General features: G+C 34.9%; 1 protein-coding gene across 6 annotated transcripts in view; it reads right to left on the bottom strand.

Annotated features, from left to right (window-relative positions):
- Window positions 1–23,365, bottom strand: part of RYR2 (ryanodine receptor 2) — a 381,271-nt gene that overhangs the window by 180,973 nt on the left and 176,933 nt on the right. For all 6 annotated transcript variants that reach the window (XM_021527067.3, XM_021527070.3, XM_021527068.3 and 3 more), the window contains 8 exons: window positions 20,489–20,645; window positions 14,299–14,463; window positions 13,128–13,249; window positions 11,007–11,190; window positions 10,192–10,327; window positions 7,429–7,524; window positions 1,243–1,361; window positions 722–855 (listed from right to left, as the gene is read on the bottom strand). In XM_021527067.3, coding sequence (XP_021382742.2) covers window positions 722–855; window positions 1,243–1,361; window positions 7,429–7,524; window positions 10,192–10,327; window positions 11,007–11,190; window positions 13,128–13,249; window positions 14,299–14,463; window positions 20,489–20,645 — 1,113 coding nt within the window. The remainder of the gene's footprint in view (window positions 1–721; window positions 856–1,242; window positions 1,362–7,428; window positions 7,525–10,191; window positions 10,328–11,006; window positions 11,191–13,127; window positions 13,250–14,298; window positions 14,464–20,488; window positions 20,646–23,365) is intronic.

Here is a 23,365-nt window from a genome sequence, read left to right as displayed (position 1 = left end):
TAATATACAATGTGGGTTTTCAATGGTTTTCAGCATCTAGTAAATCCTATGAACTCTGAGTTATAAGAACTATTTCTATGTTTAAATTTTCATTCTCAAGCAAAGATTGAGATTTTTAAAAATAAACAAGTTCAAGACAGAAGATCCCACTGATCTTCATCCAAGGCCACATTATTTGGCCTCAGCATTAATTAAAACTCTGGAAAATCATTTACTTAATAATATTTGTAAATTATACTTTACCGATGGTATTAGCTTCATCTTGTTATTAATGTCTGCTTTAAGGTAGCTTCTAAAACTCTGCCAGCAAAAGGAAGAGTGAAGGCACATTCTAAATATTCTAGGTACTGATGAAGGTGCTTGACACTAAATTCTTAATTTTACCAAAGATGATTAGGAAATCCTTATAAGATCATAAATGCAATCACAGGACATCAGCTGACAATACTTTGAATCCACATCTAGATCTAGATCATAATCATTAGAAAAGACTACAGCTTTGCAGACTTAAAACTCTTCAGGGCAGCTATAGCTTGTGACAACCCACGTTTCAAATTTAATCACTACAGCAAAGGGAATTTAAAATCCTAATAAAAATAAAATATCATAACAAAAGTTTGGAAGTAAAAGAGATTTTCTGTAATGACTATTTCTTTTAAGCACAAGGTGGGATTTTTTTTCCTTTATTCATAGATAGAGATTTTTTTCTTTTTCTTTGTACCTGCTCACATGGTTGACAAGGCGTGTCTGTAAGAGCAGATCTCTTCCTGGCAGGAGATTATCACAGATTAGATGTTGATTAGACCGCACAGCTACTCCATGACAAACACAGAGAGAACACAAAACATCCAAAACCTGGAAAAGAAAAGAGTTTGTTTTTTAATCTTAAATACTTTTTCATTGTCATGGTTAATTACTTCAGGCAATGTAATGCTCTATAGCTTGTTACTGGAAGACATGTAACGGTATGCAATTAATCCAACACAGTAGTTTTATTTTAGAGCAGAAATTCTCCTAACACTATAACATTCTTCCCACTTCCCTCACAAATTGTTATGCATCAATGTTTTTGCCAAAAATAAAGTAACATTTATCTTTGTTTCTTCAAACTGCTCATACGCATTTTAGGATAATTTTTATTCCTCATTATCGAAACAGAATTAAAGTATTTGAAATCAACTTCTGCACAGAAGAACGAGCTTGCTTTGTTCATCTAAATATACTTGTTTAGTCTTTACCTACCTTATGGTTTCTTCCATGCTTGTCCAAAAGACAGATGATTGATTTAATATGTCCTTCCTTAATAATGTTAAGAGCTTCTGGGCTTTCTACCAACACACAATGTAAAACCTCTAGAATTCCTGAGGGAAAAAAAAAATTTTTTCATTGATGTGCATATAATGTCATAACTCTATATAATAGTTTGCAATCTGTTCCACATGAACACAAAATAGTTTCAAAAATCATTGTATATAACAAACAAACACAGTAAAGAAGCAATTATTGCCATGAGGAATCATTAGCCTTAAAACATGTCTCTGCAATGGGGAAATAAAACAAATTCCCATGTGTACTGGACCAAATCAACACCTGCTTTGGGATCTTCTGCCTTTGGGAAAGGCAAGTATTGTACATGCAGTTGATCATTATCTGTTGCTACAGTTGTGGCCATAATGAGAAAAATCAAAGGGGCTGAAGGAAAGCTGAGAAGCAGCCTTCAATCTAGAGATATGCAATTCCTATAAGTAATGTAGAGCTCTCATTATTCTATCTTCAGCGCTTTATTCAAGCCACATCTCCAAACACTCAGCTTAATCCTTGCAAACCAAAATCCATAGCGTGAGTCTTCTACTCTTTGCCATGCGCTCTTTCCATTCACAGAAACTGTAGCACTGCAAACTCCACTTGATGTGGAAAAATAATGGTTTTGTCTGATGGTTCTGTCTCAGTGAAATACTCTGGCCCTTCTTTGATCCTAGTGAGGAAGAAAACACCAGCTCCTACAGATAAACTACAGCACCATCACCATTTATCCCCATATTATTTAATGTTTTTGAGAGGTTTGAGGGACATAGGCTGTCATCACTAATAAAGAGTAGGGGTTACTCAAGGACTGAAATGTAGAAAAGGTGAAAGACAACACATAAGTGATCATTTGATTAATCCAGTAAACAGACTTCAAACAAAGTGTTGATTAATATATTTGTAGACAAAATCATGCATATATAAACAGAAAATGCAGATAGATAATGAGCTAGGGGTGAACCCCCAATGTGATTCTATAGCCCTGAAGGTTTAAACACAAGAAGCCTTAACTATAAATAAAAGAACATACTAAACCTAAATTTGGTAGCAGTATGGTCTTCGTTGCAATAGATGTCCACTTCTATTATTCCACCATTCTATGGTTCTATGAATACTGACAGTAACAAAATTGTTAAAAAGAGTAAAAACCTAAGAGTCATGAAAGCCAGCTAAAAAAGCAGATGCTCTGTAGCAACGTAGCAGTAGCGTCTACCCAGCCACCTGACTGGATGAAGTCAGGGGTCACTGATCATGGAAAACCTATGGTGGTTAAAAAAGTGTTACTAAAGGATCCTTAATAAAAAGGATCCTTGTAATCCAGAATAAGATTAACAATTTTCTGTGTCACAGTGATCTGGGCATGCATAAAAATCATTACATTCAAAACATGGTAACTGGACATTTGCCACCTCTCATTGTATCACTGAAACACACTTGACAAATATAAATAGTAATCCAGTATTAAATAACACCACATAAGTGTGACAACCAGATCCTTAGAATTTTCTGGTAGGTAGAGCCATAACCCTGTGCCTTAATATAGTGCACAGAGTACATGTTGTAGACTTAACATTTTCAATAACAGAATTAAAAATCCTTTGAGATTGTAAACTTTCAATAATAAATGCATGTTATCAATTAGATCTAGCTGCCCTAGCACCTTCTTGAATTACTATAGCATCTGACTGCTAATTACCAAATATGTTTTGGTCCCTGTGTTTCAGAAAAAAATTGCATGTGAGTGTACTGTGTCTGTTCAGACTGATTCACTTTTAGATTATCTATATTAAGGAAAATCAGACTTGTTCCAATTTCATTGGAGTTGCTCAAGGTAGAAAAGCAGTAAGTGTTTGAATCTAATACAATTAAACAGTATGATATGCAGAGTTCATAGTAAGGAGAGTGAAAATTTTCTTAATGACTATCAGATGAAAGGAAACATGTACATTCAAGACAGTATGTTGACTCCTCTAATGTCACTCTCTAGAATACTAGAATATAATGCATGCACTTAAAATATCCTTTTAAAAAGCCTTAAAACCTGGTTTTATCTGGGTCCAAAAACCTTTAATTGGAGGATAATCGTGTTAAAGAAATTTCCCTGTCCAACCATTCACTCTTTCACCACCTGAGCTTGGATAAAGAAATTTCCCTGTCCAACCATTCACTCTTTCACCACCTGAGCTTGGATCATGGCCCGTTTAGAGCTACACACCCCACACTTGCACAGCCAGACCACCAGGTTTCCTTGCCAGCTCTACCCCAAGTTTCTCATAGCAGAGTCTCAGATATCCCAGTCCTTAAAATAATTTGATTGTGGTACAATGACTAACAAAATAATGACTCAAGCTGGGTGCTACCAAGGACAGATCCCCAAGACAGGAACCTGAGATTACCTCAGTTAGAGCATGGTGCTGATAATGCCAAGTCTGTGGGTTCAATCTCTGTACAGACCATCTATTTAAGAGTTGGACACAGTGATCCTTTTTGGCACCTTTCAACTCAGAACAGTCTGTGAGTCTCTGGGCTCCTGGACTTTTATACCCTTACAGTCTAAGCATGCAGAAATCTGGGGATCCTTGACTCCTGCCATTTCTCTGAGCGTCAGCTGCCTGGGCTACAGGTTACTTTGCTACGCTAAAGATCAGCAGTTCAAGGCTTCTCATCTCACCCAGAGCTCAGCCAGCAGCTCAATTGCAGGCTGCAAACAGAGCCTCCTGCACTGAATGCATCCCTCAACATTAGATTACTAACTTGTATTCTATTTTTTCACCTATGTTTTAATGCCCCTAAAATTACAGTAAGGCTAGTTAATCCCATCTGGAATATATTTCAGAGTGAAAGACTAATCTAATCTTAATTTATGGATTGAAGAGACAACTGAAGCATTTGCATTGCAGCTCTGTGACATCTCACTTCTAACATGGTCTACTCTCAGACATATTTCTACCTGAACAGATAGTAATTTTCCTTCTTTTGATTCAGTGAAGCTTGGGATATGAAACAATTTCTGATCTAATTTGTACAATCAATTCATAGTTGCTGTTTATATATTTAATGGCTTTGTTCTGTTTTCATAACACTTTTAGATCCAGGAAAAGAAAAAAGTGAAAAGAGGAATTTTATAGATAATAGCTGATAGCATCAAATCTTTATTGCAATATATTCAAGAAAACACATGCAGGAGAGGTAGCTGACAACTTTGACAACTTTAGTGTTCAAGGTGAACTTCATTTTGGTGTGATTAACAAAACGTGGTTATGGTCTTCCCCAAATACTTTACCTTAGGGAAAAAAAATATGTTATGTGAATATATGTATCCAAATATTCTTAGTTTAAAGGTTTAATATAAGTCAGTATTTTTCCTTATTGAAGGTCTACTGCTGAAAATTAAAACAGTGAATATTCTCAGCCTGTCAAGCCAAATAAAGCTTAAAATCTGGCAAGCAAGCATCCCACAAAAAATCAGAAAATTACATTTACATACTAAAAGCTAAACCTATTGTGCCTCTCAAGATAACAAAAGCACAGCCTAATTAGCATCTTTTATAACTGACTCTCTCAAAATCAGAAAAAGTCTTTATTATAAGATTAGTTTTGGAGGCAACATGGAAGTTATGTTACAAATACACATGGGGATGGAGTACAAGTGGCCTAGTTCCTAGCAGAAAACACAGAACAAATGAGTATTGCAAATATTAGTACAGAGTTCTTGCAGCATGTCAGGAGGTTCACTACCCGGAGCAACTAGTGTCAGAATACTCTGCAGTTTACAGAATGCATCTCATACCTTACTATACTATCATAAACAATTAAGTTTTTAATTATGAAATCTTTGTGGTTTGAGATTAAAAATTAAAAATACGTATGTACATAACATAACATAACCATAACAAAAACCATACAACATAGCACTTAAGAAATTTCATCTTGAACCTCCAAAAGCTGAGCAAAAAGTTTTGCATTATTTCTGATAGCTCTTACCCTGAGAGTTTCAGATATAAAAGATGGTCTTTTAGGAAATAGTTTCACCATTAAGATCTTGTGATATACATTGAAATTAAGCAAGTTGCAATCAAATCCCATGCAAATGCATAATTGCGAGATCCTTCTCCTTAAATTAATGCTGTCACACCAAAGGTGGAGCATAGCAGAAAAATAATTTATTTTATGATTTTGACATTTTTCAAATGTTTGTTTCAGTTTAAATTCAGTTACTCAAATGCTCAATAGAGCAAGGAGATCACAGCCTCTGCAGAGCAGGTTCCCCAAACAATAACGTAAACCAACACAAATTATGTTTAGTTATGACACCTATTTAGTAAGGATCACCAACCCTAACATACCTGCTGCAAGGACAGGATGATCTGCAAACCCTAGACACCCCTGCTGTAAGCAGCCATCTGTCTGAGTCACCAGCTGGTAGCTAAAGCTGCCTCATCTTTTGAGCTGCTCAAAAATTCAGAGCATAAACATACCAGCTGAAAAAGATCAGGTACATGCCAGGAGTAGAAAGTAATCCTGTAGTAAAACAGGTCCCCTGTCCTAAGGCCATAGATCTGCAACTAAAACATGAAACAAAGCTCTTCAAAAGTAAGCAAAAGTACTTCCATAAAACATTGACTTCTGGAGGGGCTTACGTGGGCAAATACTTCAAAGTCTCTATACCAGTCTCAGCCCCAAGAATAACTGACTTTTAAACTCTCTGCTTGCCCTAAGAGTTGACAAAGGGAAAATCCTGCAAGAGGAGAAGCATCAGTGTATAACTGCTCTTTACAAGTGCAATCAACCATCGCAGATCTTGTCAATCAGCTAGTGAATGTCGTGCCAGTTTACCCTCAGCTCTGAGAGGGAGAACATTCCTGCCACTGAAATTTGACAATATTTTTCCATGTTGTCAGTCAGTTCATCTCAGGAACAGATTTATGGCAAATAAACAAAATGCCCGTGAATGTTTAATGAAAAATCTGAGGGGAACACAAACACCTTGTTTACTATAGGGCACATCTGATCTCACGGCTGCTACTGATTCCTTGATAAAACCAAGGTAAGACATTTATTAATATATGTCAAATGGTGACCTGTACTGAGACAACTGGAACTATGCGGAATATTTAGCAATAGCAGGGTATTTCTCATTTATTAATGCCACTGTAAAAGGCTGTACTATGCCTGTGACTTTTCTTTTCAAATGTTTACCAGTCTAATATAAAACAAAGAAATTTTGCAATCGGGGACATCCTTCCTGGCCCTAATATTTCAAGGCTCCTAAGCACACCATCAATCTGACACGACTGAGGAAGGGAAACAATCATATGGGGAATGTAATGTCAGTTCCTGAGGACAACTCTTTAATCAATCATTATGTTCCTTCCAGTTCATGGAATAACATACAACACTAAACCAAGAAGATGATGGGAATAAGTTACAGATATGTAACTGGAGAGGAATGCAACACTGTCATTGTAACTATATTTCCCATTGGTTTGACCACAAATCTTCCTGCCCTTTGAACTTACTCTTGTATTATTACAAAAAAGAAGTCTTTGAAAGGCTCTCAAGAGGGCCACCTTCCAAACAAATTGCAAAAAGTACTATATTTAAAGCAAAATGGAATCAACTGCTACTGAAAAACATTTCTTTTTAATTTTAAATAGAAATTTACATCTCAGGAGTAAAAGAGGTGATTTAAAAGGAAATGTATGTATGTTACACAGGTAAACACTGGTAGGCAGAACAAATTATATCCATTCCATATGACTTATATTTAGTTTGATGCAAATCCTGAAAAACAAGCAGGCTTACAAAAAAAAGGGAAGATACTAGAATTAGAAAACAATACAACATACACTATTGAACAGCTATTTTATCAAATACTTTTTTTGTCTGAATTAAAAGGTAACACTACATCCAATTGGCCAAGGAAAAGGCAAGACTGCCAGAACTTAAACTAGAAGTACAACTGAAATCAGTATGCAAAAAATGTTACAAATATCACTTCATTAACATAATTTACTGTCTCATAAAAAGACCCTCATTATACTGAGGCTGAACAAGTATATAACCAATTTTAAAGAATTCAGAACTGGTCAAATAAGGAATTTAAAATACTAAAAAGCATACCAGAAGAGGCTTCCAGTCTTTCTAATCTGCTGATCAACCAATCAAGAGATCCAGAAAATTGAGCACAGTTTTTACGATTTCCTCGAATCAGAGCCGCTATTGGGAAAAAAGAGGGAGAGAGAGAAATTAAATCACAGTTATAAGTTCATTTAAATTTAAATACTTCCCATATTCTTTTGTCAGAAAGGATCCAGTAAGATAGAGTCTTAACCTTTAATTATTGATGTTCTAGATTTAAATTTAAATAATATAAGTGTTAGAATTCAGCATAAGAAATACCTTTGCTATCAAGTCAACCTTTAGGGAATGTGAATTATTTTGGCTCTACAATCATCTCAGTCATCCATACAAAATGCTCAACATGAAGAAGCCTGTACTTACACCACAGAAGTTAGCTGCTACTGTAGAAATGTTTGTGTAAAACAGTATTCTTGTAATGACTGAAAACATTGCAAAAGCAGTGCAAAGCCAACAACATATGTGATGAAAGCAAATTATTTTCTACTGTTACGATACATTTGTTCAAGAGTAATAGGAACTAAAACAAGATAGATGTCTAAGAACTGTTTGATACACTTTTGACAAGGTTGTAGGGAGGAGGAAACTGCTTTGAATCTGTTTCACCCTCATGCTTAAATCTGAGATTGAAGTAGACTGAATCATGCACTGACTTGGTGGGTACAACTGAGCTGAAATCTCCCTGAACACTGCAGGCACCCACAAGCTTGTCCAGTCCTGGATTACGTGCACCTGCAGGCAAGTGCACACATACAGGCTCTCAGAGAAGCCTCTGCTCTACTCCAAGAAAGGACTGAAGCACAAAGATTTCTGTTCCATGTGTGGAACAGCGTAAGCCGGTTTTCTTAAAATTGTTTTCCAGTGCCACCAACAAACTATTTCAACTTGAAGTTTCTGTGATTATTTCCAGCAGCAGAGACTATTGGTCCTGCTAAGAAACAATGGCCTCTTAAAAGATATGTTTTGCTGTTGCACAAACTCATTGTAGTAGATTTTTACTATGTTTTTATGCTGCTTTATTTATAAAAGGCTAAACTTACAACATAAATATGACATGAAACTATCTGCAAAGAGGAACAGCAACACTGGGGCACTGACAATTCTGTAAACTGGCAGTTTCCTCACCACTTTTCTGATGAGGAAAATCAAATCCTAATAGCAAAACAAACAAACAAAACCCTGTTTATTGCTATATTGTAGAATAGACCCTGAAATCTTACACCTTTGAGTAATTATGACTACAGTTATTTGAAAATACTTGGGAATCATAAGAGGGGGAACATCTTGTTAAAACACACAGGCCTGAACTAAGGAACACCTGTTTCTGACAGTGACTTTTTTATTGGTTATAGGCAAGCCACACAACCTCACTGTGCTTCAGGTAGGAACATAAAATGAAGGCAGTAACAGTTCAGTGCTTAACACATCACTAAATTTAACTTCATTAACAGTAATGAGACACAGATGGTTTCATAAATGCTGCACAGCACAAGTTTGTGAAAGGTTTGTATTCATTGGTTAAAGCTGTGCATTGAATGAGGAACACAGACACTTTAAACTGCAAACAAAAAATAGCATCCTACAGTTGCTTTTCTTATCACCTACTACTCTGAACAAGACCAGCATTCAGTTTTAAATAAATAAAAACCATTATGTGGTCAGTCAGACATTAACATCACATCACTGCATATATTCCTGCACATTCTTTTGTAATGCAAAAGGATCTAGTACTATTTGTGATAGAGAATAGACAGATTCTTTTGTAGATATATGCCAATTATTTCAATTTAAGTAGACTTAGATTGAATATAAGGAAGTATCTTTTGCAATCTTTAGAGGTTTCTTATGACCCAATCCATTCTAAGATTATGTGATTTTTATATGTGATAGTATCCAGTCTCAGCATCTATAAATGCCTTCATTCTCATCACAGTGAAATACAACACGTCAATGACATGACAAAAGACATGAATTCTGGCATCACAATTTACATTTATGTGCAGACTCAAAACACAAAGTACTGTTTGCTGAAGCAAGACTGAGCAAGCAATATCCATTTGTCATCTGTGTAATTACTGTACAGATCCAGCATTATTCAGAAAAGAGCAATGTACAAATTCATCACAGCCAGATCAAAGCCATGCTTGCTAAGCATTAGCTGCCAGAAGATAATGCAGTTAGAGAAGTAACATCAGAGGGCAGGAGGGGCTCAGACTGGGACGTCAACAAAAGCTTCTGTGCTGTTTTTATCACCGCAAGTCCATGGAAGCAATACTTTGTACAAAACAGGCAGACTCCTCAGAAGGAATTTTCTAGCCTTGCCAACTGGAAATCAAGCCACTACTTTCTCCAGTCTGCACTGTGCCTAATGTAACAAGAGATAAACTAAACTGTAATAAAAAAAAAAAAAATCAACTCTACCCGACATCTATGAATAACCAAACCACAGAATTTTAGACTCCATCATCTACCATCTACACCCCAAAAGGTCATAATTTGATTTCACAGAGAGCTAACTCTCTGGACCTAGTTTGGATACTTTAAAGTGTTTATAATTCCTGACATAACTTCTTTAATTGATTGTTAATACATCCAACAACTACAAGTGCAAAAATCTTACTTAATTTGTATTTCAAGTTTCTACACAGTGGAAATTCTGTACTACAACAGTTATGTAATTCTTTATTCTTTTTTTCTTCACTATTTTGAGCTAGAACTATCCAAGTAATCCACAATATCCCTTACCTAGTAATTCATACAAAGAATTCAGAATAGATTTCCATGCTTCTCCAGCCTCCTTCCCAGCTACATCTGCAAAGTGAGCTGCACTGCTGTATACATTCAAGCGATCAATACATTCAAGAACAAGGTTGATCATACCCTAAAAATAAAAAAGCTTATATTATCAGTGGAAAAAAAATGTAGTTTTAGATACAAACATAAAAGATTTTCAAAAATCTAAGAAAACAGAACATGAAAGCCCGGATATGAAAAAAACAAGAGTATGTGCATGAAGTCAAACAATCTCAATAGAAAATTTTCCTTGATGGAGGTAATAAACATCTGCCATTTAGGATGGTCAAATTAAAACAAAATAAACAGTATTACTTACATAATTTTAGACAAGATTTTATTCTGGAGGATGTTTACACATCTGACAAAGTATAGGCAACTATTATTACCAGAGAAATAACACACTATATTAAACAAAATGCTTAAAGAATGCTTAGTAAACCAAAACATCCTTGTAAATCATGAGATTATAACAGAAAAAATTGACTCACACATAAGGAGAAAATTATGGGTAGAGTTCAATGCACAAGGTCATCTAATTTCATTATAAAGGGAAAAAGAACTAAGTCCATAAATGTATTTCTTCAAATATGCAGGAAAAACAGCAGATCTAGAGAGATTATGAATGTAGCAAATAGTCTGACTCTTACAGGATAAAAAAACCTCACTGCAAGCATAATCCATATTAGACATCAACAGTACAGATACTGTGAAAGAATACTTGCAGATACGTAGTGGAAGATTGGGAGTAAAACTGAGAGAAGTACCTCTTCTTGGAAGAGGTTCTGGCGATTCTTCAGTGCTCGGAGCCTGTTTTGTTTGTTTTCATGCTCCAAATGTTCATCAGGGGGGTGAAAGTAGCCAATCAAGTCCTGCAGGCTCAGACTGACTGACTCGATAGGCAAATCGATGGTGGAAGACTTCACTTTCTTGCTGAGAACATCAAGGCCCCTGCAAGAAGATGCAAACTCTCCTGAGAATTGAAAATGAATTTACTTTATTATTCAAACTCTTTATTTAAAAGAAAAGATTGTTTGGATGCCAAAGCTCATTTTCTGACAGTAACTTGTCAAAAATTCTTCTTATCTGCCCATTCTCCATTTACCAACCTACCCCTTCCTTCCCAAACAAAATGTGAAAGATGAAAAATGTTATTTCTGGTCATATTTTTTCAAATCAAAAAAACACATTTTAATATCCTATGTATGGATGAACAGTTTCAGAGGCAGAGCAAAAGATGAAGTTTGTAAACCAGTACAAAATATCATGAAACTGGAATGGACGCAAGTTAAAGAGACCAGTCCTGCGGTGCTGTGGAGGGTCCAGATTGGCCATGGAGGCACTCAAACACATCTCTAACCTGTTTTTTAAGCCCTTTTCAGTGTGGAAAGATGCAACACTTCTACACACTCTGTCTCAGCTCTTCATTAGCTTTTTTGTTTCACCGATATCCAAGTCACACCTGGCCTTGCTGAAGTCTATGAACATTCTCTCTTAGAAGTAGAAGGCTGACTATTCTCATCCAGGTTACACCTGCCCCTTTGCAAATAATGCAAAGTTTCAAAAGGATAGCTACAAAAGTTTTCTTTAAAACTTAATTTTTATTGTGAGCATGTTATCCAAAGCACAATTTTTCTACTGACTTTGTGAGGAAGAACTGGAGCATATACATAAAAGAGTAATTTTTATCTTCTCCAATTCAGCTTTTTCATCTTGAAGTAGCATTCTGCCAAAACTAAACTGCTAAACACTGCCTTGGACTCCCTGTGCACTCCACAAAAATCTCCACTGTAATTTAGCAATATCTTGATTTGTGAAACCTTATCATTAAATGGCCTTTCTCTGTCTTTATCTTTTATGGCATTCTTAGAAGTTTCTATGAGGGTGTATTATTTACAAAGTGACCTACAGGTTACATTTCCTTTGTATTTCAAATGTCATACCGTAGACAATTCTCCTGACAGGTGATTTTGTCCTGGTTTTTTAAAGTACCTTGTTACATGTTTTTCAACAAATTGATATGTCTATGCCTTTGTCTGTGCCCTTATTTAGGACATGGTTGCTTCAGGTCACCATCTCCCACATTGTTTCTTTCTTGTGACAAATGAGTTCTTATGAAATTCTTATCATTCCATACAGTCTTACTGCATATCATTCTTTTTCTAATGCAAGCTACACTGATGAAAGGGCCTTTCATCAGTTACTGAAATCACAAGCATTTGAGAATTAGCATTTTATCAGCATTATTTAGGAATAGGAAGATAAATGCAAATTGCACACATCTGACAGGATTTTTAAATGGCTAATCACAATGAAATACAGTACAACATTTTTCATGTTTCAAAATATTAAAGAAACAAATAAGATTAAAAGGAAACAAATAAGCAAAGTGTAATGTGCAGGTAGAAAGAAAGTATCATTTTAAATAAAACTTTTCCTTGACACTATGAATTTCTTCAGTATATTTGTGTTTTTTACAGATCTGTAGTTATACAGTTACCTCATTCTTCCAGGTTTTTCAAGGAAGATCACCTTTAAAAACCATATTTAGAAAAGAAAAAGCTAATTTATGCACCATATGACTTAAAGCAAATTTTGGCAAGGACAAACCTCTTTTTGGTTTGTTTGCATTTTCAGTATGTTTATGTATTTAAATCAAGATTGAGCAATAAATAAATTTTAGACAATCGAGAAAGAAATTGACCAGTATCTGTCATGATGCGTATCTGCTGATAACACAAAGAATTGACAGAAAGTCCAGTTTGAGAAGCATTGATCTATTTTTTCTGAAGGATAAATTGTTCCCTGTTGTGTTAATGGCAACTTTGAATAAAACTGAAGAGAAAAAAAAAAAGAAAAATTATGAACAGGTCATTTTAAAAGCGCACCTTATGAACCTGTTGAAAAGGAAGACGGTACTACGGATGACACGTGCTGTGCGGGATTCTTCATTCTGAGATCTGGACAGTGTTAAACCATCATCCATATGCCCTTCATGGTGCATTATTGCCTGAAAACAAAAGCAAGAAGTAGTCACTGAAAATAAGACATCAAATTAAAAGCCTGAAACTCACATAGGAAGGCAGGCTAGGAAATGATAAAGTCACATACAAAAATAACAATTTTATTAAAAAAAGATAATTCCAGGGTTTAGTTTCTCATGTCCAAGGATACACCTGTACTGAGCCAGCAGGTTCAGTGCCATAATAATCTCAAAGCTACAGCTTTTGCAAGCAACATTCTTTATTTAAAAAAAAATACGTAAGTGGTTTTCGTTTGCTCTTTATCAAAATTAAATGCACTTCCCTTACAGACCAGCAAATCCCTAAAGTAGAAAAGGTCATAATAGGTATTCTTTACTGGTCCTCATTTCTAAGGGTGCCACTGGTCTTTTCTGACCATGCTTTGAGTAATTTCCAATAACTTACACTTTTTCATGTGTTATCATGGCTCTAATGGATTGGATGGCTGGCTCAATCCAATCCAAATAAATATTTTAAACCTCTGCTTTGTGTAGTTGTGCTATGTTAAATAGTCACAGAAAACACTACAATGTTAAGTTGCAAAAGAATCTTTTTCCTACTTTATGATGCTGAGCTAGCATTCAGCTTGGCTGTGATTATTCTATAAATAAAGAAATCTCTCAAGACTTGAACATTCTAGCCCAAAAGGTAAATACATTTACAATGAGGAAAAAAGTACTTTAAACTAAAAGCCTCCTCAATCCAAACCACATTGAAGGAAAGAATCTTAGCATATTCTATAGGTTGTTACTAATATTTTAGATTGAAATCAAATATATCCAAATTTATCAGTATTTGTGAGATAATGTCTACAAGGTTAACACAAGGACTTTGTCAGGTCTTCATTTTGAGAATTCAGTATACTACTTAACTTTTCAATATGTGACTGAAAAACCCAAATCTTTCATCTGACAAGCATGTTTAAAATACTTGAAATCCAGAAATTAGCTGGCTCACGTAGTTCGCTTCATTTCCCGACCTGGCAGCCCCCACCCACCCTATGGGTGAATGAAATACATTCCTGTTACAGCCTTACCTTTCGCTGCAGAGAGCCCATCCTTACAGACTTTGCATCAGCAGACTGGTACGTGAGCCACAAGCCTGTATCTACGTGTTGTATGAAGCATATTGAATCCCCATACTTTATTTCAGGTGCTCCCATCCCATCCACCTCCTTTCTTGTCCCTATATCCAACTTTTCCTGATGAAGAAAGAAATGTATACATGAACAATTACCAATGTGTTAATATCTGCATACAAAATTAAATATTAGGAAATTATCCAGAAGAGGACCTAAAAGAATATTTGAGATCCTTCTTTAAAGATATTACTAAAAAAATGGGAAAGTGTAACTTTTAATTAAAGACAAAGAAATACCATCCATTAAAAAACCTAGCCTGTTAAACTTGAAAGGCTATGTGCATTCATTTCACCTGCATAGCAAAGAACTAGGATCACAATTGACAGTACATGTCATTATTGAAACATAAGAGCTTACAAAATGACCCCAGATACATTGACTCCCCTAGCTGAATGAGGCATTAATCACCACAAGCTTTTTCTTGGGCACTTGGGATTTTTTCCAGCCTGGAAATGATGAGCTCCATCCAACAATCACTGAGAGATGGCCTTTAATCTGTCACTGCTCAACAATGGGCTCAGTACTTGCTGAAAAAAGCAATCCATTTCTGCAAGATCAGCCTGCAAACTATTAATGGCATGACAGCATATCATTCCAGCTGGTATCCTGTAGAGACAGAAGTTGTTTCAGGAGAGGAAATATATCCCAAACAATACTAGAGTTTGTGACTTATTTGAGGCATTTCCCCAATGCCTAGTTCTCCTAAGCAAAAACTACTTCTGAACAGACGTGTATGGACAAACAGCCCATGCATCCTTCTTCCTGACAGATCATCCATTTAATCTCTCCAAAAACATAAGGTTCAACTGACCAATATACCTATTTGGCTGTACATTCTGTATGCAACATGATCCCCTTAACCAGGTACAGCTTCAATATTCTGGGCTTCTCCTGATCAGCAGGAGATAAGCATCTTCCTGCAGCTACTCAGAGTAATGTTACAAATAGAGGCACAAAAACAACTTCTTGTTCTACCTGACTACCATCAGGAAAGATCAGAAGAATGGTTATTCATACACATGTGCCCTGACAATGTGGGAAGGCAGTTTCACATGAAAGTTGAGAAAGATTGTTGTTTATATACTTATTAAAGGTTTTTTTAAAGCATTTTTTTAAGTAAAGGGAAATATCCTATCACTAGGTTTTCAGCCTACAGTCATGAATGCATTTTGAAGCATTTGAAAAAAAAAAAGTACAATAGTATGAAGGTGAAATTCTTATGATTCCTTTTCATAATATTAAATTTTCAGATATAATATATTCATCAATTCAATTCATTTTTTGATTGTTTCTCAATAGAGATGTTAATTTCACTACCTAATGACTTTCAGCACTTCTTAAATCCTGAAATTCTTATTAAAATCTTGTCCATTGATGTCCATTGTAGTGACTGATTCATTAATCATCTGATGCCAATTAGAGTTATTGTATGCTTCTATTTCCTTATTAACCTATTATTTTCTCATATAATTTCTCTAAAAGTTGTATTCAATTCATTCAAAAGCTAGCACAAATAACCTGAATGTAGTAACAGTTGGAAATTGAACAGTTACTTATAATAAGACATCGCAAATAAATTATGATACAGGAAAAAATAAATTAGATCCTGATTTCAAGCTCCAGTTTTTGAATTCTCTTTGTAACTAGAAGATACTGTGAATACATACTCTGCTTCTACATTGTAATATTTCCTTTTTTTCAGGTCTCTCAATTAATTTCTTAAGATGTGAATACAAGAATTCACAAATTTTCTCATAAAGCACAGTAAATAAATTGAGGGATTATTCATTTAACATATTTTTGCATTCTTTGTTAAAAATCTACTGGCTGTAGCAGAAAGTGAAGGGGTTTGATACTGAAATCTTCATTCCAATTAGAATTAAATTTACTTGGCATAAAAATTGCAGTGCCAACAATTTGCCAAAGAGGATCACTGTTCTCACTGATCTAAGTACACTAACATCTCTGTGTTATGTTTAAAGCCCAGACTGAAATCAATCCCATTAAAGCGAGCTCTGCAAAATAAATATAGTAGCCAGGAAAGCTATTATATAGTGTCAAAGTTGAATTACATGTAGGAGAGAAACAAAAGACTAGAGCATGCTGTGGTGGCACCAGGTATTACACCATTCATTTGGGAGCTTAAAGACATTGAGCATTTTGTGGGAGTGAACGGGAACCACAAATTGTTTATAAAGGGAAAGATTTAAATTGAGTGCTCAGTTCACATCAATAAACAGCAGGTAGTTGAGAAAGTACATACAATGAATCAATCTCATTAGCTGTAGTACAATAGTTCATCAATCAAAATGAGGATCTGAAAAGTATCAGAAATCACCATGTCAACTAATGAGGAACAGTGCATTGGCACAGACATTAGATGGTGCAAGTTTCCAGCCATGCTCTTACCACATATGTAACTTGTCATTACCAAACCATCTGCTAATTCTTCCTACAGCTTCTTCACAAAGAAAGCCTTCAGTTTTATTTTTAATCTAGACCTACTCTCAGATGCTAGCCGTGTCTAAACAAGGATCAAAAATCTTCATTTATTACACCTGGACCAAACAGCAACAAATGGGTTTTGCAACAGTCTGTAAACCATCTCAGAAAGTCAAAACAAGAATGCATTGGAAATTAACAGGCTTGTTGAACAATAGGCCAGATTTTCTCCAGAAGGCTGTTCTCTTTATAAACACTGTTTATTCCATGCATACAAGACCACAAGCTAATCTTTCCACTTTTGTTGTGGGCTAAATGAGCAAAATCTTTTAAAAATTATATCATCCTAATTTTTAAAAATTATTCTGTGAAGCCTCACCTCAACCATTATTTCAGTCTAATGTTTCTGTTTAATTCCTTATAACATTCCAAAACAGCCTTGATTAAGGCTTGTCCTTTCAACTTCACCTCTTGTCATCCGACCTAGCCCATACTCTCTGTGGCACAATTTCAGGACTGATATTTTAAGACCTCACTGACTGCAAGAAGCTTATTTATGGTTACTCTTTAAATTAATATAATTTCCATTAAATGTTAGAAGAAAGAAGAAAAAGCTGAAGACATAAAAACATATGCCATACAATTTTATTAAAATTGATGTGTTCCTGTCCACTGGAAAAGACTACGGACAGGAAAAGCAGACTTGGTATGGAATGTACAAACATTACTAAATTGGTAAAATTACCTTATTTCAGTGGAGCAGTGATATTAAAACAATGTTCTTTGTCAGAAAGAATCAATATTGAGTAAATGGAAGAGGGAAAAAAAAATCCACAAAACTTGATCTCTACAAACACAAGTCTATTGAAAGAGCTATATGTTTTGAATTTCATCTTCTTTAAAGGATAATATATTTTGCATTTAATGATAATTATTAGGTTAATATATGATAACCAGAGAACAAAGGCTGATTACCAGAAAGAAAAATTAAAGTGACAGCTAATTAAGCTTCTCGGAAAACCCTTATCTTCTGGGTGCCGATTGGCAACAATTGGTAATATTGTCAAGCTTTCAGGAAAAAAGAAATAAAACAAAACAAACAAATAAAACACTTTAGCTTTCTAGTTCTCTTCTGGACTATGTTTTAAATGAAGTATTGGCAAGCTAATGTGTTTAAGATGATGAACCCTTGCAAAAAATAGGGTATAAAAAAAAGTAAATGTTGCGCCGCTATACTTGCATCTGAATCTTCAGGTTTGCAGGTGATACATTTTCTGCAGTATCTCTGCAAACATGAAAGCCAGTTTTCAATATAGAAATTGAAGTTATCTACTCACATGCTTGAAGGAAATGATCCCTTAACACTTTCCTTTCCCTTGTTTGCTTTTGCCTATTTAAAGCTAACTTACTATTGTACAATGAGTGGGAGCTTTACAATTCTTCCCACTTCCTTCCAGCTCCTGCAAGGAAGAATTATGACTGTGGCAAGAAAAGGGATGAAATTTCAATAAGAAAGACCTAGCCACTTGAAACACCCATAGATTTTTATGCTCTGTATTTAATAAGGAAGATTAGAGGCTCCCTCTTATCCATGAATAATTTTTTTGGGTGCTAGGTACATACAACAATATAACTGAAAGTTTGGATGGTTTGTTCAAACATTCTCAGAGGAAAAGAGACCCTAAATGTGCATAATTTCTTTACAGAAGCCTTTCTACCACTCCTATAATTTGAAATATTTTTTTAATACTCTTTCCCAGAGAGGGAAGGCACCTAAAATTTTTAATGATGCTAGTGATGATAAAGTGAAATGTGACACTCCTATAACAAGCCCAGAGCAGGAGACTGAATCACAGAGTGGGTCAGGTTGGGAAGTATCACACTGAGTCATCTGGTCCAAGTTCCCTGCTTAAGCAGGGTCATTCTAGAGCACATGACACAGGATTACATCCAGATTCAACTCATCTTCAGCAAAACATATACTCCTCCTCCTCCTCCGTGGTATCTCTATAATTCCATCCAAGAAAGTAATTTGTTAAAATTAATGTTGATATCCACAACATTTACCTCAAATATGATCTTCCAATTTCTTTAAAAATCTATACTTAAACAGCAGTAAGATTACATTTGCCATGTGCTGATTAGCTATTAGCTTATATATACCACTTAAAATTCTCTCATTACTTCAAGCATTGATTACCATAACAAGTTTCTACCTGCCCCAAAGCCTTTTGTCTCTGCTCAGCACAGGATAGGTTTGGCAACTAAAAACAAAATAAATGTTAGTCTTTCATTTTGAGCATGGCAGAAAAAATAATTTCATAATAAAAAAATCTCAAAATAATTTAAGATGAGACTTCCAAATTCAGCTGGCAAAAAAGAATAAAAAGAAGGAACTTCAAATACAACATCACCTAATCTCCAAAGCACAAGTGCATGTGCTACATAGAAAATAGAGACAAACCACCTTATTCATATCAACAGGTGACATTCGTTATTGCTAAAAATTCTTGCCTTTTTTTTGACTAAATTATTTTGACTAAATAATCCATGTAACAGTAGAGCACAGTATATTGTTCCACACTTTTTGAAGCAATCCCTGCTGATAATCCATCTTGAAAATCAGTGAGTGAATTTTTCTACCCCTCTTGCTTTCAAGTGTTGAAATCTATAGTAGCTGCAACAAGAAATTCCCAATATGGTTGCACTGCATTCTCCTAAACATCTTAAGCATTTCTATCATTTTCTAATTAGTTTCAAAAAAGATATATTGTCTGGGTCTCAAAACCATCACCAGAACTAGTCTCTGTTACCAAATTGCAAAAGGCTATATACCTCCTGCTTTGGGGTATTGTTTCTTATCTTCCCAAGCAGGCAAATATTTAAAAAAAAATAAAAAAATATATGTATATAAATTAAATGGTACAGAGAAGTTATTGACTAATTCTGTTTGTTGTTACTTTGTATTTTAGAAGACAGTTTTTTTACAAGAACAGAATTATTGTTGGAAAATTTTCAGACAGAAAAAGATTAAAAGTATGAGAAATAAAGGACACTTAAAAATTTATCAGAGTATTATTTACCCACTACAAAAGTACTGGTTTAAACTCAAAATGCTTATTGCAGCTGTCAAAATAAAAAGTCAGACTCTGGTAACTTCATATTAGACTACAGTAAAGTATCTGCTGAGAGAAATCCTGAATGTCCCATTTAATTTCAGTAACTCACAATATAAAATTTTCCTATGTCAGACAGCAGATATAAGCAGTGAAGCAGCAGAGAAATTAATCACAAAAACAAATTAGAAATTAGTATACTGCTCAAAAGTAGGAAAGCAATATAAATAAACCTCAACCCAACCAATGAAACAACAACAACAAAAACCTACGTATTAACATGGAAAAAAAAAAAAAGAAACCCACAAACAGACAGAAAGAAACCCACAAACAGACAAGTAGCAATACATAGAGAATGTATGGTAAAATAATCTTTCTAGTTATTGATTATACTGCATTTTTGAATTTTTTAAATCAGTTTTTATAACTCTAATAATTATTGCAACAACAAACAAAGTATCTAAATCTTTCTTTCTAAAGAGATTGGAAGTATTACTAGTAATATTAATGCTGCACTGGTTCCATACCTTGGAAGACCGAAAACAGAATGCTGTAGATTTTACATCTGCCTTCTCTTTGTCTGTAAGAAGAAGACTCTTGTCATCCAGGAGACTTAAATATTTTCCTGTTGTTATATGTCTTAGTCTGAATGGCTGTCCCCATCTAATGTGGCTGCCACTCCACCTAAGAGAGTCCATAAAAAATATCTATTAATTTTTTTTAACTATTGGCAATAATATCTTAAAGTAAAATATATTGCCAACTAGTTGCTACAAATTATAAAATTCATGTGTTGGATTATCAGCAAGAAAGTGGCTACTTCCTGGTTATCCCAAATAAAACATTCCAATGAATAATCTTAAGGTCTTCCTTTGCACAGGCTGCCTTTGTCCAGATTGAGTTCCTCTTGAGAGAAGGTACAGACCGCCTACAGAAAAGGAGACTCATGCTGTACACAGAGTTTAGATCTGCCAGTTCCCTCTCCAACATTTCATCTACCAGCAGCTGCCATTCTTCACTCTCCCAGAAATCTTTTAGCAGTCAGTAGATTTTAAGCACACTTCAAATGTTTTTGCAAAAAACAAAATGCCTAAAAAATATATATAAAACTTCCTAAAATAAATATGAAAAAATATTAAGCAAATAAATGGCCCAGGTTCTTCATATTCTATGGAAGTAAGAAAGGTAAAATTTATCTAAGCTCCCCAAAAATTATTCACCTTAAAGTACAGGTCACAGCTTTCCAACTTCTTGCCATAAACTAAAAATTCAACCCTGCTGCTCTCTCTCCCTGTTTAATTCCTGAGCTTGTGTAGGGGTTACTAAGGAGTACGTACTACACAAAGGCTTTTCAGACTGGAAAACTTTTATAACTTTTTCTAGTCTTCACAGAATTTTCTTCAGTTATATATCTGCAAAAGTTTGCACTTCAGAAGTATGTGAATGCTGCATTTTGGAGAGGAAATCATGTATTTATTCTGTATACCTATGTATATGTTTTTTTATGTATCCACATGGAAGTCTGAAATTCCCCTTAAGTTAGAACTTACACAGGTTCAAGTCATTTTCATTTTCACTGACAGATGTATCAGGTTAAAGCACTTACCTATTTAACACCAACATCCAGTTGTTTAAATATGTCTTCTTTAATGTTGGCCATACTGGATGCAAAGTATGCAAAACCAATTTGGCAAACATTTTCAAAGTGCATTTTTTAAAATGCTTCTTTTTTGTAACAGGATTTATTACACTTCAGTGATTAAACCTCTAAGCCTTTTTAGTTATTTGCTTTAAAGAGAACAGAAGAATAAAAATGTTTTAGCCTCAAATATTTTTTTTTTTTGAAATCTATAATCTCTTATGCTTAAATTGAGGGAGCTTTGGGGTAGAAGGAAATAGGGAAGCTTTATATCTTAGAAACACATTTATTTTCTTCTGTCTTCTGCACAGCAAAGTCCATATACTCCACAAAAGGGCATATGAGTCCAGTGTTCAAGCATAACTTCTGTTTCTCTAGTTGGTAAAATGTCATGTCATGAATCTCAGGTATTGTGTTGGTGGGTCTGGTAAATTACATTGGTTCTGCACCTTTTATATTACAGGTCATGCTGGCAAGCTGCCTCTTCTTTTGTCTGATTCAATTTTCTTTTGGCCCCAAAAAGCTACTGACCATAAGAAAAAAAGATAGCATAACTGAGCCATGCTTCCAGTTCATGCCTGCAGGATAGGAAAAATAGCAATTCATGTGCACTTGCAAAAAGAAGCCTTTTGAGCTGGAAGCATCTTGTGAAGACATTTCTGACTACTAAAAATATTTTTTGCAGTGTGCAAGCATGAACTCTGCCACCTTTTGGGAAAGAAAGCAATGTTGAGCAATAATATTTGGTGTCCCATGGCAGGGCATCCCAAGGGCATCTGTCCATGCAGACCACCAGGCAATTTTTACAAGAGTTCTCTATTAATGAACAGAATTGAGAAAAAAAATTGTTCTTTTAAAAACATGTAAAATTCATATAGCATTATATCTGCAGTCATTCTGGGGAGGACTGCAATAGATTGAGAACTTCAAGCATGGATACACGAAGCATTTGGCTGAATATTAACGGACTGTAATTCAGCACTTAACATATATAGCAATTAGAGTATCATACAGGAAATGGACTGGTGGGAGAAGTGTAGGAGAGAGTGTTATTCTTGGGATTTGATTTGGTTCTTTTTTTCCTTTTAAGAAAATCCTGTTTCCTGAAAAGAAAGATAACTACTCCCTTTGTAATAATTGTTTTGACAGTTCTTACAATTTCTTTCAGTCATGTATGTTGAAATGTTTACCCTTCAAAAGTTTGTACAGAATTCCTTCCAAAGTGATATGTATGATGGTCATAACAGAAACCTGTCATTACTTGAATCTCCATGTTATTCCAGTACTGCTTATTAGGGAAGTAAATGCCATGGGAAAAACAAAAAGCCAGAGATCCTTCCAGAGTTTCATTGTTGTCATCAGTGTCTCAGGGTCCATTTTAGTCAAAAGGAAAAGACTCAATGCCCTATCACTGACATTTAATGTCATCCTATTAATAAAATGCACACAGAGGAAACAGCATCATTGGAATGTAACCTTTTCATAAGCTTCTCTGATTTAATCTCTAAAGAGCAATCATTTATTCCTCACTAGAAACTTTATCATAAGCATGTATCATAATATGATTTAAATGCAGTTTTACACTGCAATTACCTTAACAAAAAAGGCACAATTCCTTACCATTACTCCAACATTTCCAATAATGCATGATTGATTTTTTTCTTTTAATTTTTTTTTTTTTTTTAATTTTGAAGTCTTCCAAATGGCTTAAACAAGCTGGGGATGAGGGGGATGGGGGGGAGTGTCACAAGTGATTTGTATTATG

Source organism: Lonchura striata, chromosome 3, assembly GCF_046129695.1.
Source record: "Lonchura striata isolate bLonStr1 chromosome 3, bLonStr1.mat, whole genome shotgun sequence".
NCBI lineage: Eukaryota > Metazoa > Chordata > Aves > Passeriformes > Estrildidae > Lonchura > Lonchura striata.
The sequence above is the reverse complement of the archived record's forward strand: the minus strand, read 5'-3'. Positions and strand labels throughout refer to the sequence as shown.